The sequence below is a fragment of the Poromitra crassiceps genome (genome assembly GCF_964638095.1).
Source record: "Poromitra crassiceps genome assembly, chromosome: 16".
NCBI lineage: Eukaryota > Metazoa > Chordata > Actinopteri > Beryciformes > Melamphaidae > Poromitra > Poromitra crassiceps.
This window is the reverse complement of record NC_139645.1, coordinates 12,014,296-12,032,512: the sequence shown is the minus strand read 5'-3', so window position 1 is coordinate 12,032,512 and position 18,217 is coordinate 12,014,296. Positions and strand designations below refer to the sequence as shown.

The window sequence follows — 18,217 nt, the reverse complement described above, 5'->3', positions numbered from 1 at the left end:
TTTCCACACACCAGTGTCATTTTCCTTGAATTACATAGCTGTTGTGTGGTGGGCTGCGCAGACAACAAATGTAAAAAATCGCCAGTTAACGTTTTTTTGTACTCCTGAGCAAAACAAGGAAGCCATTGAGAATTGGTGAGAAGAAAAATGTGGATCTAGCTGTCAAGGAAGTAAGTTGGAGGGTTCATCTTCCGTATATACAATCTTTTTGTGCAACACGCAACCATGCACGTGACATAGGAGAACGCCAGGATTGGAGGGGGGGTTTCTGTTTTCCCCCGTCTTGGGCGTGGCTTCTGAATGATGACGCGTTACGCAGGGTCTGACGAAGACGTTGCGTTTTGTGCCCCTATCCATTGAAGATGTACATTGTTTGTTTAACTATTGCAGTAGACCTGTACTTTACTTTACTTCATAAATTAAAACCTATCTCTAAGTATCCAAGAAGCTCCTTTTTTCTCTTTTCTGATTCACTTTTGGCCTGCTGAGCTTCCTTTGTGCTTTTTTCCTGCAGTATTGTTATTTAACACTTTCACTTTTGGTCTCAGTGTCTAGATATGTCAGCTGCCAGCGGTCTTCAATCTGAAGATCAGTTTCTGTGCTCCATCTGTCTGGATGTGTTCACTGATCCAGTCTCCATACCATGTGGACACAACTTCTGCAAGAACTGTATCACACATCACTGGGATGTTAATGCCCTATGCAAGTGTCCCATGTGTAATAAGCTTTTTGACAGAAGACCTGAGCTACAGGTAAATACTTTCATATCTGAGCAGGCTGATCAGTTCCGAAAGTCATCTAAGATAAAAGCCAGCAGCCTCCCATACTTGAGACCATTAATGGGCCAAGAAGTTCCCTGTGACGTCTGCACTGGAACCAAACTGAAGGCCCTGAAGTCCTGCCTGGTGTGTCAGGCCTCCTACTGTGAGATTCACCTAGGGCCTCATCAGAAAAACACCAGCCTGAAAAAACACAAGCTGATGGATCCTGTGGAGAACCTGGAAGACAGGGCGTGTAAAGAGCATGATAAACCACTGGAGCTGTTCTGCAAGACGGACCAGATGTGTGTGTGTCTGCACTGCACTGTTTTACACCACAAGTCACATGACATTGTTCCTCTGGAAGAAGAATATAAAGGAAAGAAGGCTGAGCTGGGGAAGACAGAGGCTGGAATTCAGCAGAAGATCCAGGAGAGACGACTGAAGATTCAGGAGATCAAACACACGGTGGAGCTCAGCAAGGAAGATGCAGACAGAGAGATAGCAGACGGTGTGCAGGTCTTCACTGCTCTGAGGCAGTCTGTGGAGAGAGGCCAGGCTGAGCTCATTGAGACGATTGAGGAGAAACAGAAAACAACAGAGAAACAGGCTGAAAGCTTCATCAAAGAGCTGGAAAAGGAAATCTCTGAGCTGATGGAGAGAAGCGTTGAGATGGAGCAGATCTCCCGCACTGAAGATCACCTCCATCTCCTCCAAAGCCTCCCATCCCTGAACACTCCTCCACACACCAAGAACTGGACAGAGGTCAGTGTCCATCGCTCCTCATATGAGGGAACTGTGGGGAGAGCTGTGGCTCAGCTGGAGGAGACTCTCAGGAAACAGATGGAGAAGCTGCTTGAGGCTGAGCGGAAGAGGGTCCAGCAGTATGCAATGGATGTGACTCTGGATCCTGATACAGCACACGCCAAGCTCATCCTGTCTGAAGATGGGAAACAAGTAACATGTGGTGATGTAGAGAAGAATCTCCCAGACAACCCAGAGAGATTTTTTCCTTGTGTCAGTGTCTTAGCAAAGCAGAGCTTCTCTTCAGGGAAGTTTTACTATGAGGTTCAGGTTAAAGGGAAGACTGAGTGGGATGTAGGAGTGGTCAGAGGGTCGATCAACAGGAAGGGAGAAATCACACTGAGACCACAGTATGGCTTCTGGACTATATGGTTGAGAAATGTAAATGAGTACGAAGCTCTTGCTGACCCTGCTGTCCTCCTCTCTCTGAAGATGAAGCCTCAGAAGGTGGGGGTGTTTGTGGATTATGAGGAGGGTCTGGTCTCCTTTTATGATGTAGATGCTGCAGCTCTTATCTACTCCTTTACTGGCTGCACCTTCACTGAGAAACTCTACCCATACTTCTCTCCCTGTCCTAATGATGGTGGTAAAAACTCTGCCCCTCTGATCATCTCTCCTGTCAATCACACAGATTAGACTAATCATCAAATGTACACATGCTTTGTTTTGTCAGGTGTTATATGTGTGTGTGTGTGTGTGTGTGTGTGTGTGTGTGTGTGTGTGTGTGTGTGTGTGTGTGTGTGTGTGTGTGTGTGTGTGTGTGTGTAACAGGAAAAAAAACACTTTGACTTAGATACAGTACGTTTGTGAGAGAGGAAATTTCAGCAAACTCCCTGTCTGTGGGGAAAAAACTGTACTACTAATGTAGCCTGGATAAACCCAGCCTCCACGTGACCTCTATGTGCTATCAGTCACAAAGAAATGTACGCTACAGGCATAGCCTGTGACGTCACGTTGAAGGCTGGGTTTACCCAGGCTACTACTAATGTATCTTGTCTCCTTATACCTTTCTTCTCCTTGGCAAAATGATTTAATGTCATCATAAGAGAGAGAGAAAAAACAATACACATAAAGAAATGTTAAACTCCAGATTCTGGTTAATATGGTAAATTCAGTATTTTTTTTTAAATATATATCCTGTTTTTCATTTATGTATGATATACTGTAAAAAATATGTGCTTTTAAAAGTTAATTTCTGGTGAGGTAACATGACTTATAAGCATGTACCATTCAGTAATGGAAATGTCCACAAGTTGCACTGTCCTATCCAAATGAGTCAACACTAGACTTTTTGCCTTGAAGAACTCCAGGTGAATCTGCGTCAGGCTTCCCAGAATTAAGAAGCATTTTGACAGTTTAATAAATATTCAGACTGGAGGCAAACACACAGTTAACAGTGTGAAAAACTAGACAGGAGAAACAGGTTTAAAAAACCTGTTTGCAGGCTCTTAGTGCTTCTCAATGCACTTGCATGTTGCGTTCAGGTACACCGTGTTTTTTTTTTTTGCAATTCGATCGCGGGCCACACAGGGGGCGCCCGCGGGCCGCACGTGGCCCGCGGGCCGCCAGTTGAGTATCACTGCTGTATGTACTCAGATGGTACTGGCTTAGGTCAGGTCTCCTCTGTTTTTCAGTGTTTTTGATATCTTTCATTTGATTAAGGCTGGCTTTGGTCACAGCTGGATCAGATGCTTTGATTTCATTTATGGTCCCAGTTTGTGCTATACTGTACAATAGAGTGGAAACAGTGCGGATCGATTATTATGAGCTGGGAATGAAGGTGCAGCAGTGGGGATCGAACACAGACTCTGAAAGAGAGCGGAAAAATTATCTCAAAGGGTCGTTTGTGTCCGGTCATGATGCTGCCTCATGTGTCCAACATGTAGATGCAAAAGGGCTGGGTGATATGAAAAAAATAAAAAAATAAAAAAATCATATCTATATTTTTAGGCTGAATTTCTATGAAGTGGGCTACATGTTCAGTTGTAAGTCAAAGCCACATGTTAGATGTCACAAGCACTTTGATTAAAACAAGACTGTACTTGACCAAATGCCCCGGGATCGATATTGCGACAAAATATTTACAAAATAAGATTTTTGATAAATAATCATCAGTAATGTGGATATAATGACTAAGTGGGTAAAGGCAAATAATAGGACAGCTAGAACAGATAAGTTCAGATGTAAGATCACAGATATATATACAGTACAGTATATATATATATATGTTCAGTCACTAATATTGTCTGTTTTTGATTATGGGGATATTATTTATATGCATGCTGCTCCATCCATCCTGAAGCCGCTTGATGCGGTGTATCATAGCGCCTTGCGCTTTATAACGGGTGATAGATTTCTTACTCAAAGATGTATTTTATATGAAAAGTTAGGCTGGCCCTCTCTGACAGCTCGAAGGGAGCAACACTGTCTTTTATTCATTTATAAAGCCCTGATTGGGAAACTCCCCCTGTACATGTCCTCACTCATTAGTCAAGTGAACACAAACTATCAAACCCGATCGCATTCACATATCAGATTGTCTGTTCCACGAGCAAGGACTGAACTAGGAAAAAGTGCCTTTTCTTATTATGCTGCTGATAAATGGAATTTGTTGCAAAACATTCTGAAATTGAATCAGCTGATTCCCCTGGAATCCTTTAGAGTACTTCTTGACGGTACTCTGCAAAATGAATGCTCTTGTTTTATTTGATCTGCTCTTACCTTGTTTTTTATTTTTGTTTATTTCTATCTGGAATCTTGAATGTTTTCTATATAGTGTAATATTTGTATTTGTAAGTTGTTTGTAATATTGTAACTATTGTAAATGTTCTCACTGTAACAGGGCTCCCTTGAAAATGAGAGCTTGCTCTCAAGGGCTCTTCCCTGTATAAATAAAGGTTAAAAAAAATAAAATAAAAAAAATATATGAAACGAATAGACAAGCATTGCAGCATTTGGACAGTGAGTCCAAATGTACAAAACATTAACTGCTATGAGATTAATATTGAACTGCAGTAAGAGGCGGAGCAACACAGCAGAGACAGGAGTGTTTGAAGGTAACATTCCTGAAGTCAAACTGAAAGTAGGTTAACTCAGAGCGACAGCACTGCTGCAGTCGACAAGTCTCTGTCTTTCTCTGGAAAGAATAATAAACTGAAGATCATCAGGCCTTCCTCAACAATACAGCAGTCTTAGACATACACAGGTGAGTACAGCAGATCATATTTACTGTTTAAACAGAGAGCAGTGACACATAATTGAGATGTATTCAGATTTCCCTGTTCATTTTGCACCGATACTAAAAAATGACTCAAAATGACTTTTGATGATATTCCGATCAATAACTTTGATGTTTTCTCAAAAGAATTATGTGTTGCAGTATTGTTATTTGGAAAAGATAAAAAAGGAGCTTCTTGGATACTCATAGACAGGTTTTACTTTACGTCACACTCTGCTTCCGTGTGCCACGTCAGCTCACCTATTGCCACGTATGCCTTTTATACAGGTGCAGCAGTCCATTCTCAGCCATACAGCCTGACGAAGACCAGAGAGGTTGAAACGCGTTGCGTTTTGTGCCCCTGTCCATTGAAGATGTACATTGTTTGTTTAACTATTGTAGTAGACATGTACTTTACTTCATAAATTAAAACCTGTCTCTAAGTATCCAAGAAGCTCCTTTTTTCTCTTTTCTTTATTCACTTTTGGTCTGCTGAGCTTCCTTGTGCCACATTTCTGCTTTTTTCCTGCAGTATTATTATTTAACGCTTTTACTTTTGTTCTCAGTGTCTAGATATGTCAGCTGCCAGCAATCTCCAATCTGAAGATCAGTTTCTGTGCTCCATCTGTCTGGGTGTGTTCACTGATCCAGTCTCCACACCATGTGGACACAACTTCTGCAAGAACTGTATCACACAGCACTGGGATGTTAGTGCCCTATGCAAGTGTCCCATGTGTAATAAGCTTTTCGACAGAAGACCTGAGCTACAGGTCAATACTTTCATATCTGACATGGCTGATCAGTTCAGAAAGTCATCTCAGATGAAAGCCAGCAGCAACCCATACTTGAGACCAAATATGGGCCAAGAAGTTCCCTGTGACGTCTGCACTGGAACCAAACTGAAGGCCCTGAAGTCCTGCCTGGTGTGTCTGGCCTCCTACTGTGAGACTCACCTGGAGCCTCATCAGAAAAACACCAGCCTGAGAAAACACACGCTCATCAATCCTGTGGAGAACCTGGAAGACAGGTTGTGTAAAGAGCATGATAAACCACTGGAGCTGTTCTGCAAGACGGACCAGATGTGTGTGTGTCTGCTCTGCACTGTTTTACACCACAAGTCACATGACATTGTTCCTCTGAAAGAAGAATATAAAGGAAAGAAGGCTGAGCTGGGGAAGACAGAGGCTGGAATTCAGCAGAAGATCCAGGAGAGACGACTGAAGATTCAGGAGATCAAACACACAGTGGAGCTCAGCAAGGAAGATGCAGACAGAGAGATAGCAGACGGTCTGCAGGTCTTCACTGCTCTGAGGCAGTCTGTGGAGAGAGGCCAGGCTGAGCTCATTGAGACGATTGAAGAGAAGCAGAAAACAACAGAGAAACAGGCTGAAAGCTTCATCGAAGAGCTGGAACAGGAAATCTCTGAGCTGATGAAGAGAAGCGTTGAGATGGAGCAGCTCTCCCGCACTGAAGACCACCTCCACCTCCTCCAAAGCTTCCCATCCCTGAACACTCCTCCACACACCAAGGACTGGACAGAGGTCAGTGTCCATCGTCCTTCATATGAGGGGACTGTGATGAGAGCTGTGGCTCAGCTGGAGGAGACTCTCAGGAAACAGATGGAGAAGCTGTGTGCTGATGTTGAGCTGAAGAGGGTCCAGCAGTATGAAGCGGATGTGACTCTGGATCCTCATACAGCACACGCCCATCTCATCCTGTCTGATGATGGGAAACAAGTACATCTTGGTGATGTAAAGAAGAATCTCCCAGACAACCCAGAGAGATTTTCTAAACATCCCCAGGTTTTAGGAAAGCAGAGCTTCTCTTCAGGGAAGTGTTACTATGAGGTTCAGGTTAAAGGGAATAATCAGTGGGATGTAGGAGTGGCCAGAGGGTCGATCAACAGGAAGGAACAAATCGCACTGAGCCCAAAGAATGGCTTCTGGTCTATAGTGTTGAGAAATGGAAATGAGTACAAAGCTTGTGCTGACCCTGCTGTCCTCCTCTCTCTGAAGATGAAGCCTCAGAAGGTTGGGGTGTTTGTGGATTATGAGGAGGGTCTGGTCTCCTTTTATGATGTAGATGCTGCAGCTCTTATCTACTCCTTTACTGGCTGCAGCTTCACTGAGAAGCTCTACCCATACCTCGGTCCCTGTGCTAATGATGGTGGTAAAAACTCCACCCCTCTGATCATCTCTCCTGTCAATCACACAGATTAGACTAATCATTAATGTACACATGCTTGTGTGTGTGTGTGTGTGTGTGTGTGTGTGTGTGTGTGTGTGTGTGTGTGTGTGTGTGTAACAGGAAAAAAACACACTTTGACTTAGATACAGATCGTTTGTGAGAGAGGAAATTTCAGCAAACTCCCTGTCTGTGGGGAAAAAAAACTGTACTACTAATGTAGCCTGGGTAAACCCAGCCTCCACGTGACCTCTATGTGCTATCAGTCATGAAGAAACGTACGCTACAGTACAGGCATAGCCTGTGACGTCACGTTGAAGGCTGGGTTTACCCAGGCTATGTATCTTGTCTCCTTATACCTTTCTTCTCCTTGTCCAAATGATTTAATGTCATCATGAGAGAGAGAGAAAAAACAATACACGTAAAGAAATGTTAAACTCCAGATTCTGGTTAATATGGTAAATTCTTTTTTTTTTTTTTTATATATATATCCTGTTTTTCATTTATGTGTGATACTTGTTGCAGCAAACACGGGGAATCATAAAATGCCATTGAATCTAATCACTATTGCAGGAGTGTGAAAATTACAAATGTTTCCTGTTTCATTGTAACATGTCCAGGATATGAACTACAAGGTGATTACTCTCATAGCAGTGTACTGTAATAATCCGCTCCCGGGATCATTAAGTGAGGAGAAGAGGCAATACTTGGTACAATCTTTATTCCTGGTTCACAGTCATAGCTTCTAGCTACACACACAGCTCCTAGCTACACACACGTCCTGTCCGCTTCCTCGTATCCCCAGACTCTCACCCACCCGAGACCGGAAGTCCCCTACACACTGGCTGGTCCGCTGCCTTCACGTAACGTCGTAATCGCCACCGACATGTCAAACTCTGGGTCGCCACATTACCCCCTCCCTTCTTAGGCCCGCTCCCACGCGGGCACCCACAACCCACACATATCCCCCTGTACCAAAACACACCAACACATCAACGCTTTTTCCCCAATAACTTTTTTTCCTATCCCCACATTAAATTCTAATTCCCCACAACAGTCTTTTCTTTTCTTTTCTTTTTTCACACACCATCATCTACATCATTGACATTTTCCCCCTTTCCTTTTACACTCATTTTCACTCACATTTCAATTATTTCGTTTCTCTTTTCCCATTCATTTAAATTCTACACACATTTCCATCCCCCCTTTCAAAGCTTCTGTCCCATCTGAAGCACTCTAGTCCCTCCCAACCCCCAGTGGGGTTAGTCCTTCACAGGGTGACTCTCTTCGGTCCCCCCCCCTGTGCCCTACAGTCATCACACGCACTGCAGTAGCTCCGCACGTCCCCCCTGTGTTCGCCCCAGTAGCCAAATGTCCGAACACGGCGGAGTGTCTCTTCAGCTCCGAAATGACCGGATCCGGGGGGACTGGATCTGGGGGTCCTATGTGCCCACCGTAGCACCAATCCCCGCAGGTAGCTGGGTACAATCGCCTGGAACCCCCTTTTTCCTCCCCCCCCTTTCCTCTCCAAAATCCCATCTACATCCAGACGCAGGTCGGTAAACATCTCCCACAGTCCCCTCGTGGCCCCGGAACACATGCAAATCTCCTCCACAGGGGGCCGGCGTCCGGCCGCCACCCACGCGAGCACCGGACCGATGTCAGCGTCCTCCTCCTGCCTGTAGTTCCACTCATCCACGTCGACATCCATGATGGTCACGTCGTTGTCCGTCAGGTCTACGTCTACACAGTACTCCTCTTCCTCCGCCTCTTGCACACGCTCGTCCCCCCGTCCCCCTCCCCCAGGGGGCGGCGTGTTCAGGGCAGCAGGGAGAACACAACTGACGGCGATCTCCACCTTGGCTTCCTGCACAGCAACTGTGGGGGGTGTGGAGCAGTCAGGTTGGGCTGGTTCCTCCGGCGTTGACCCCTCTCGCTCACCCGGAGACAGGAGCGCCGCTCTCCCGACTGTAACAGCGTTCTCTTCCCCCCGGCTGCACACATTCTCCTCTGGAGACACAATCGTCAGTCCCCTGACTCTAATAACGTTCTCTTCAGCCTGTGTCCCTCCTTCGTCCTCCACAGACTCAGTGCAGTTCCTGGCCAAATGTCCAGGCTTCTTACACGACCAACAGAGTCTCACCTGCCAGCCGCCTGCGCATCTCTCCTCTCTCGCTGTCCTCTGTCCTCTGACAGCCTCCGGACACTCCCTGGCCAGATGTCCAAACGCCCCGCACGACCAACAGACACCCGGGCGCCCCCAGTACTGTTGCTCCACGTACCTGGTTTGCCCCGAATGAATGCTGTGACACCACCTCGCCAGATGACCCTGTGCTCCACAAGTCCAACACAGTCTCTGCGGCTCCTCCGTCCGCTTTTCTCTGTGCTGCGTGACCTCCTGCAGCCGTTTCATAAGCTCCTCTGCCCAGACAGGCGTCGCTTCCAACAGCCGTCTGATCTCCTGCATCAAGCGGGCCTCCACGCCGGCAAGCACCGCGCTGAACTCCTGCTTCAGGCGTGTCTCCATGCCAGCCAGTACCGCGCTGAACTCCGGAGTCGGTAGCTCCTCCCTCCCCCCGTCCAACGACGAGGGTCCACCAACGTGTGCCATTCCACGTGGTGTTTGTAGCAGTTAGCACACCAGCTAACCCCCAGCTAGCACACCAGCTAGCCTCCAGCTAGCATGCACAGCTAGCCTTGCAGCAGTTTAGCAGACACAGCTAACCGTTCAGCAGCTAGCAGACACAGCTAGCCGCCCACGCCTGGCCGATCCTCCAAGGCGTTAATTTTCACTTCTTCTCCGCTCCACTTCTCTCCGCGCTGCCTCTTCACCCGCCCACTGTAGCACTCCAGCCGACTTACTTGAGGGAAATCCAGCCCGATTAGCTTGCAGCTGGCTGGAACCTCCGCGACGAGCAGCAACAGTCCGTCTCTCCGTTCCTCTTTTTTTGATGTTACCGCACGAGGCGAGCGGCAAAGTTCGTAGTTAACACTTCTGTACACCAATGTAATAATCCGCTCCCGGGATCATTAAGTGAGGAGGAGAAGAGGCAATACTTGGTACAATCTTTATTCCTGGTTCACAGTCATAGCTTCTAGCTACACACACAGCTCCTAGCTACACACACGTCCTGTCCGCTTCCTCGTATCCCCAGACTCTCACCCACCCGAGACCGGAAGTCCCCTACACACTGGCTGGTCCGCTGCCTTCACGTAACGTCGTAATCGCCACCGACATGTCAAACTCTGGGTCGCCACAGTACTATAGCTACTGAGCATTTTAATTCTACACAATTACTAAGAATTCTGCAATCTACTGTAGGCTACTGTATGTTTAATGAAATAAATAAAACCCAATAAAAAGAGCTTGTATGTTACATGACTGTTATCTTCCTGCATAGGCTACTTAATTAATAATACTCAGGAACTTAAAGGAGAATTTCGGTTTTTTTTAACCTGGATCCATCTCCTGGCATTAATTATGATTTGGCCACTCACCAGGCGATCTCCGCGGCGTTTCTGGCCGTCCTAGCGTTGTTTTGACATCAATAGCGTCCAAGTCAGTTGTAAAATGGAGCTGACTTGGGGCCAAGTGTGAGCCTGTCTTTCCTGCATCTAAATAGCTATTTTTATTCCCGTTTTCGCCAAATATCGTCAGAATCTGATCCCTCAAGAAGCACCACAGTGATATTTCGCCAAAGGCTGTTTCCTGGAGTCCCACAGGGATCAAATTACCTCAAACGTGATCTCGGTCACCAAGTCTCGTGAAGTCCCGCGATACTTTCCTGCCGACTGACCAAGTACAGGAGGACGCTTTGCGGTGGTGGTTTTAGCGCAACCTATGTGGGGTTTGGCGTAACCTATGTGGGATTCGAAATAACGAAGGTTATGCCAAACCCCACATAGATTGCGCTAAAACCACCACCGCAAAGCGTCCTCCTGTACTTGGTCAGTCGGCAGGAAAGTATCGCGGGACTTCACGAGACTTGGTGACCGAGATCACGTTTGAGGTAATTTGATCCCTGTGGGACTCCAGGAAACAGCCTTTGGCAAAATATCACTGTGGTGCTTCTTGAGGGATCAGATTCTGACGATATTTGGCGAAAACGGGAATAAAAATAGCTATTTAGATGCAGGAAAGACAGGCTCACACTTGGCCCCAAGTCAGCTCCATTTTACAACTGACTTGGACGCTATTGATGTCAAAACAACGCTAGGACGGCCAGAAACGCCGCGGAGATCGCCTGGTGAGTGGCCAAATCATAATTAATGCCAGGAGATGGATCCAGGTTAAAAAAAAACGAAATTCTCCTTTAACTGGGAGACAATGCAACATGTGACAAGGGGTCCCAGACTTACTTCATTTTAAGAGCTTATGGGCCAAAAAGGTCATTCTGCTCATTTATGCTTCAACTTTTTACATTTTGTTCCTCTTTTGTGTTGTTTGTTTGTCCTCATTCTGTCAGTGTTTTGCATTAAGAGAGAAGCATCCTTGACTTTCACAGCCTCAAGTCTGTTTTCCCCACATGTTCTGCTGAGGTTGATGCTGTTCAGCAGCTTCCAGCCGGATCCGAGTACGCTCCAAAGTCCAGTTTAGTTCTGCTTAGGGCCCCCAGATGTACAAGCTGTGGGTTACAATCCTGTTTGATTGACAGAACTGTCTGAGATTGGGTTTTCAAATCACAAAGGAGAGGCCTGTAGTAGGACAGTCTCAGGCCTAAAGTCCATGCAGGTGTTGTAACGATTTGGATTAAAAAAACAGTCTCTCATTGGACCAGATCCACCAGGAGGGGGTTTATATATATATATATATATATATATATATATATATATATATATATATATATATATATATACACCCAGGGGGTCTGGAGCCAAAGCATTCTCCCATGGGGAGGAATTTTAAAAAATATCTGCTTTTAAAAGTTAATTTCTGGTGAGGTAACATGACTTATAAGTCCAGGGTATCCATGTTACCATATTCAGTAATGGAAATGTCCACAGGTTGCACTGTTCTATCCAAATGAGTCAACACTAGACTTTTTGCCTTGAAGAACTCCAGGTGAATCTGCGTCAGGCTTCCCAGAATTAAGAAGCATTTTGACAGTTTAAAGCAGCTACGAGCAACTTTTTCGATTGTTATTAAACAGTATAAATTTAATATCAATGCATCACATCTTACCTCTAATAGTCGACGAGACCAAAGCCGTGTGTATCTGAGATTGCTCCCTTAGGTGATTATTAAGTCTATAGTCTGTCTAAACTCGCGCCAACAGGGGGCTCTCTAGAGCGACCGGACCGGGTAACCCGGAAGTGAAACGCGGAAGTGAAACCAGGAAGTGAAACGCAGCTGCCTTTTTACGCCGTTTGCGCTGCCTAGCAACATAACATAAACAATGTGAACGCCACGCATACTCGCGGGAACATCTCTCGTTATATTCTAACAGGTTTTTTGGAAGTTATTTTGTGGTTATGGCCGAAGTGGCTGCTGCAAACCGTTTCATTTCAATTCCTGATCTGCCCTGGCTACAGACACACTAACACTGGCCGATTCACTCGGGGTTCAAGCGAGACTACTCTGCGTTGGTATCGTCGACTATTAGAGGTAAGATGTGATGCATTGATATTAAATTTATACTGTTTAATAACAATCGAAAAAGTTGCTCGTAGCTGCTTTAACAAATATTCAGACTGGAGGCAATCACACAGTTAACAGTGTGAAAACTAGACAGGAGAAACAGGTTTAAAAAACTGTTTGCAGGCATCTTCTCAATGCAGTTTGTCATCTCTCTAACATTGATTTTTCTCTTCGTCTGAAGAAGCTGCAGACATTTTTATTGCACAGATTGTACAATGGAGGCAAGCAATTGTCTCGGCCGTAAACGCTCACAGCTGACCAGTTCAGTTGTTGAAGACTGAAGAGAGGTACAGCATGCGTGCCAGGGTTGAAACAGCCTGTGGTCAAATTAATATTCTAACATAATAAAAACCAATAAACTAGAAGTTAAAAGTATAAAAAAGATGTATTTACAAACAGCAAAGTCACACAGAGCTCTGCTCCAACCCCCCTCTCATCTCCTGTCCCTGGGGAGTGGGGATTGACCCCGAACTCTCCCCACTCACATCCTTTTATAGCCTTCCCCATGAAATCCTATGACAGAGAGCAGCTTGATGCAGATAGCGCCCCCTAAGTCTTGAGGGAGGTATTACAACTTCTAAATTCTCTCCACACAGCCTTCACACTGGTTATCTGCCCTTACAGCAAAAAAAGGAAACCCCCCCTCCCCACACTGCACTTTGAAAGAGCATCAGGAAGCATATAAGCAGTGTTGGGGGTAACTCATTACAAAAGTAACATATTGCATGTAATATATTACTTTCAGCAGTAACTCAGTAATATAACTTATTACCTATAGGATTTCAGTGATATTATACCAGTTACTTTGTCAAGTAACAAGTTACAAATTGAGTTAAATTTCTTGTCAAAGCACATATTTAAATAAAGTTACAATCATTTAAAACACGATTAAAACACGATTTCAGACGGACAAGCCCGTCTTTATTGTCACACGATTACACATCAACACATGCACGGACGGCCACAAACACACACATGCTGACGGTGGCCGGTGAAATTTGTCCTCTGCATTTAACCCATCCTGGCTTGTCCTTTCCTCCGGGGGGCAGGCCAGGAGCAGTGGTCGCTTTTCTCGTACAGCGCCCGGGGACCAACTTCGGATGTTGTCGTCACTGGTCGGATGACGATGACGATCTGATCTTCATTTTCGAATCAAATTGCATGATTTTATGCAAATAACCAAAATAGATGACAATAACAAAGGAAAAGGATAACATTTAGAATTTTGGGAGGGTTTACACTGACTTCAAGACGGTTGAAATTATTTTTCGGGATGGTTCCGGGGCGGCGATGTCATTCTGCTACTGCTGTCATTTTTGATGAAAGTAATGCAAAAGTAGTGTAACAAGTAACGAGTTACTCTACGGACAGTAATAATTGTACAGTAACTTATTACTTTCAAATGAAAGTAACTAGTAATATATTACGTTTTGAAAGTAACTTGCCCAAGACTAGCGGGACGCCAGTTGAGTATCACTGCTGTATGTACTCAGATGGTGATGTATGTACTGGCTTAGGTCAGGTGTTCTCTGTTTTTCAGAGTTTTTGAAACATCTTTTATTTGAATAAGGCTGGCTTTGGTCACAGCTGGATCAGATGCTTTGATTTCATTTATGGTCCCAGTTTGTGCTATACTGTACAATAGAGCGGAAACAGTGCGGATCGATTATTATGAGCTGGGAATGAAGGTGCAGCAGTGGGGATCGAACACAGACTCTGAAAGAGACCGTAAGAAAATGATCTCAAAGGGTAGTTTGTGTCCGGTCCTGATGCTGCCTCATGTGTCCAACATGTAGATGCAAAAGGGCTGGGTGATAAATAAATCATATCTGTATTTTTAGGCTGAATTTCTATGAAGTGGGCTACATTCAGTTCAGTTGTAAGTCAAAGCCACATGTTAGATGTCACAAGCACTTTGATTAAAACAAGACTGTACTTGACCAAATGACCCGGTATCGATATTGCGACAAAATATTTACAAAATAAGATTTTTGATAAATAATCATCAGTAATGTGGATATAATGACTAAGTGGGTAAAGGCAAATAATAGAACAGCTAACAGATAAGTTCAGATGTAAGATCACAGATATATATACAGTATATATATATATATATATATATATATATATATATATATATATATATATATATATATATATATATATGAAATTAATAGACAAGCATTGCAGCATTTGGACAGTGAGTCCAAACGTACAAAACATTAACTGCTATGAGATTAATATTTACCTGCAGGAAGAGGCGGAGCAACACAGCAGAGACAGGAGTGTTTCAAGGTGACATTCCTGAAGTCAAACCGAAAGTAGGCTAACTCAGAGTGACAGCACTGCTGCAGTCGACAAGTCTCTGTCTTTCTCTGGAAAGAATAATAAACTAAAGATCATCAGGCCTTCCTCAACAATACAGCAGTCTTAGACCTACACAGGTGAGTACAGCAGATCATATTTACTGTTTAAACAGAGAGCAGTGACACATAATTGAGATGTATTCAGATTTCCCTGTTCATTTTGCACCGATACTAAAAAAGGACTCAAAATGACTTTTGATAATATTCTGATCAATAACTTTGATGTTTTCTCAAAAGAATTATGTGTTGCAGTATTGTTATTTGGAAAAGAGAAAAAAGGAGCTTCTTGGATACTTATAGACAGGTTTTATTTTACGTCACACTCTGCTTCCGTGTGCCACGTCAACTCACCTATTGCCACGTATGCCTTTTATACAGGTGCAGCAGTCCATTTTCAGCCATACAGCCTGACGAAGACCAGAGAGGTTGAAACGCGTTGCGTTTTGTGCCCCTGTCCATTGAAGATGTATATTGTTTGTTTAACTATTGTAGTAGACATGTACTTTACTTCATAAATTAAAACCTGTCTCTAAGTATCCAAGAAGCTCATTTTTTCTCTTTTCTTTATTCACTTTTGGTCTGTTGAGCTTCCTTGTGCCACATTTCTGATTTTTTCCTGCAGTATTATTATTTAACGCTTTTACTTTTGTTCTCAGTGTCTAGATATGTCAGCTGCCAGCAATCTCCAATCTGAAGATCAGTTTCTGTGCTCCATCTGTCTGGATGTGTTCACTGATCCAGTCTCCACACCATGTGGACACAACTTCTGCAACACCTGTATCACACAGCACTGGGATGTTAATGCCCTATGCAAGTGTCCCATGTGTAATAAGCTTTTCGACAGAAGACCTGAGCTACAGGTCAATACTTTCATATCTGACATGGCTGCTCAGTTCAGAAAGTCAGCTCAGATGAAAGCCAGCAGCAACCCATACTTGAGACCAAATATGGGCCAAGAAGTTCCCTGTGACGTCTGCACTGGAACCAAACTGAAGGCCCTGAAGTCCTGCCTGGTGTGTCTGGCCTCCTACTGTGAGACTCACCTGGAGCCTCATCAGAAAAACACCAGCCTGAAAAAACACAAGCTGATGGATCCTGTGGAGAACCTGGAAGACAGGATGTGTAAAGAGCATGATAAACCACTGGAGCTGTTCTGCAAGACGGACCAGATGTGTGTGTGTGTGCACTGCACTGTTTTACACCACAAGTCACATGACATTGTTCCTCTGAAAGAAGAATATAAAGGAAAGAAGGCTGAGCTGGGGAAGACAGAGGCTGGAATTCAGCAGAAGATCCAGGAGAGACGACTGAAGATTCAGGAGATCAAACACACGGTGGATCTCAGCAAGGAAGATGCAGACAGAGAGATAGCAGACGGTGTGCAGGTCTTCACTGCTCTGAGGCAGTCTGTGGAGAGAGGCCAGGCTGAGCTCATTGAGACGATTGAAGAGAAGCAGAAAACAACAGAGAAACAGGCTGAAAGCTTAATCGAAGAGCTGGAACAGGAAATCTCTGAGCTGATGGAGAGAAGCGCTGAGGTGGAGCAGATCTCACACACTGAAGACCACCTCCACCTCCTCCAAAGCTTCTCATCCCTGAACACTCCTCCACACACCAAGGACTGGACAGAGGTCAGTGTCCATCGTTCATCATATGAGGGGACTGTGAGGAGAGCTGTGGCTCAGCTGGAGGAGACTTTCAGGAAAGAGATGGAGAAGCTGCCTGAGGCTGAGCTGAAGAGGGTCCAGGAGTATGAAGTGGATGTGACTCTGGATCCTGATACAGCACAAGCCAAGCTCATCCTGTCTGATGATGGGAAACAAGTACATCATGGTGATGTAAAGAAGAATCTCCCAGACAACCCAGAGAGATTTTCTCAATATGCCCAGGTTTTAGGAAAGCAGAGCTTCTCTTCAGGGAAGTTTTACTACGAGGTTCAGGTTAAAGGGAAGACTGAGTGGGATGTAGGAGTGGCCAGAGGGTCGGTCAACAGGAAGGGAACCATCGGAGCAAACCCTAAGAATGGCTTCTGGTCTATAGTGTTGAGGAATGGAAATGAGTACCAAGCTTTTGCTGACCCTGCTGTCCTCCTCTCTCTGAAGATGAGGCCTCAGAAGGTGGGGGTGTTTGTGGATTATGAGGAGGGCCTGGTCTCCTTTTATGATGTAGATGCTGCAGCTCATATCTACTCCTTTACTGGCTGCAGCTTCACTGAGAAGCTCTACCCATACTTCAGTCCCAGTAATAATCATGGTGGTAAAAACTCCGCCCCTCTGATCATCTCTCCTGTCAATCACACAGATTAGACTAATCATCAAATGTACACATGCTTTGTTTTGTCAGGTGTTATATATATGAGTGTGTGTGTGTGTGTGTGTGTGTGTGTGTGTGTGTGTGTGTGTGTGTGTGTGTGTGTGTGTGTGTGTGTGTGTGTGTGTGTGTGTGTGTGTGTGTGTGTGACAGGAAAAAAACACTTTGACTTAGATACAGTACGTTTGTGAGAGAGGAAATTTCTGCAAACTCCCTGTCTGTGGGGAAAAAAACTACTACTACTACTACTACTAACTACTAATGTAGCCTGGGTAAACCCAGCCTCCATGTGACCTCTATGTGCTATCAGTCACGAAGAAACCTATGCTACAGGCATAGCCTGTGATGTCACGTTGAAGGCTGGGTTTACCCAGGCTACTACTAATGTATCTTGTCTCCTTATACCTTTCTTCTCCTTGTCCAAATGATTCAATGTCATCATGAGAGAGAGAGAAAAAACAATACACGTAAAGAAATGTTAAACTCCAGATTCTGGTTAATATGATAAATTCTGTATGTTTTTTTTTATTTTTATATATATCCTGTTTTTCATTCATGTGTGATATATACTTGTTGCAGCAAACACGGGGAATCATAAAATGCGATTGAATCTAATCACTATTGCAGGAGTGTGAAAATTACAATGTTTCCTGTTTCAATGTAACATGTCCAGGATATGAACTACAAGGTAATTATTCTCATAGCAGTCAGTGTACTATAGCTACTGAGCATTTTGAATTCTACACAATTACTAAGAATTCTGCAATCTACTGTACTGTATGTTTACTGAAATAAATAAAACCCACTAAAAAGAGCTTGTATGGTTACATGACTGTTATCTTCCTGCACAGGCTACTTAATTAATAATAATCAGGAACTTACCTGGGAGACAATGCAACATGTGACAAGGGGTCCCAGACTTAGTTCATTTTAAGAGCTT

The 18,217-nt window shown here is 44.4% G+C and overlaps 2 protein-coding genes across 3 annotated transcripts; both read left to right on the top strand.

Annotated features, from left to right (window-relative positions):
• Nucleotides 1–557: 557 nt before the first annotated feature.
• On the top strand, nt 558–6,998 carry LOC310791444 (uncharacterized protein; the record flags this gene model as incomplete). The annotated part of the gene is made up of 2 exons (XM_083653137.1): nt 558–2,180; nt 5,346–6,998. The coding sequence occupies 2 exons, from the start codon at nt 558–560 to the stop codon at nt 6,996–6,998; spliced, it is 3,276 nt and encodes a 1,091-aa protein (XP_083509263.1).
• LOC310791262 (E3 ubiquitin-protein ligase TRIM39-like) lies at nt 4,701–17,952 on the top strand. Of its 2 annotated transcripts, none has more exons than XM_083652948.1 (2): nt 4,701–4,767; nt 15,624–17,952. In XM_083652948.1, the coding sequence occupies exon 2, from the start codon at nt 15,633–15,635 to the stop codon at nt 17,271–17,273; it is 1,641 nt and encodes a 546-aa protein (XP_083509074.1). In that variant the 5' UTR covers nt 4,701–4,767; nt 15,624–15,632; the 3' UTR covers nt 17,274–17,952. The 2 variants fall into 2 exon arrangements, with proteins under 2 accessions (XP_083509074.1, XP_083509073.1); XM_083652947.1 differs by lacking the exon at nt 4,701–4,767 and adding an exon at nt 14,932–15,045.
• The last annotated feature ends 265 nt before the right edge of the window (nt 17,953–18,217 follow it).

Coding starts and splice junctions, on each gene's coding strand:
- LOC310791262 (XM_083652948.1), top strand. CDS start 15,633: ATGTCAGCTGCCAGCAATCTCCAATCTGAAGATCAGTTTCTGTGCTCC.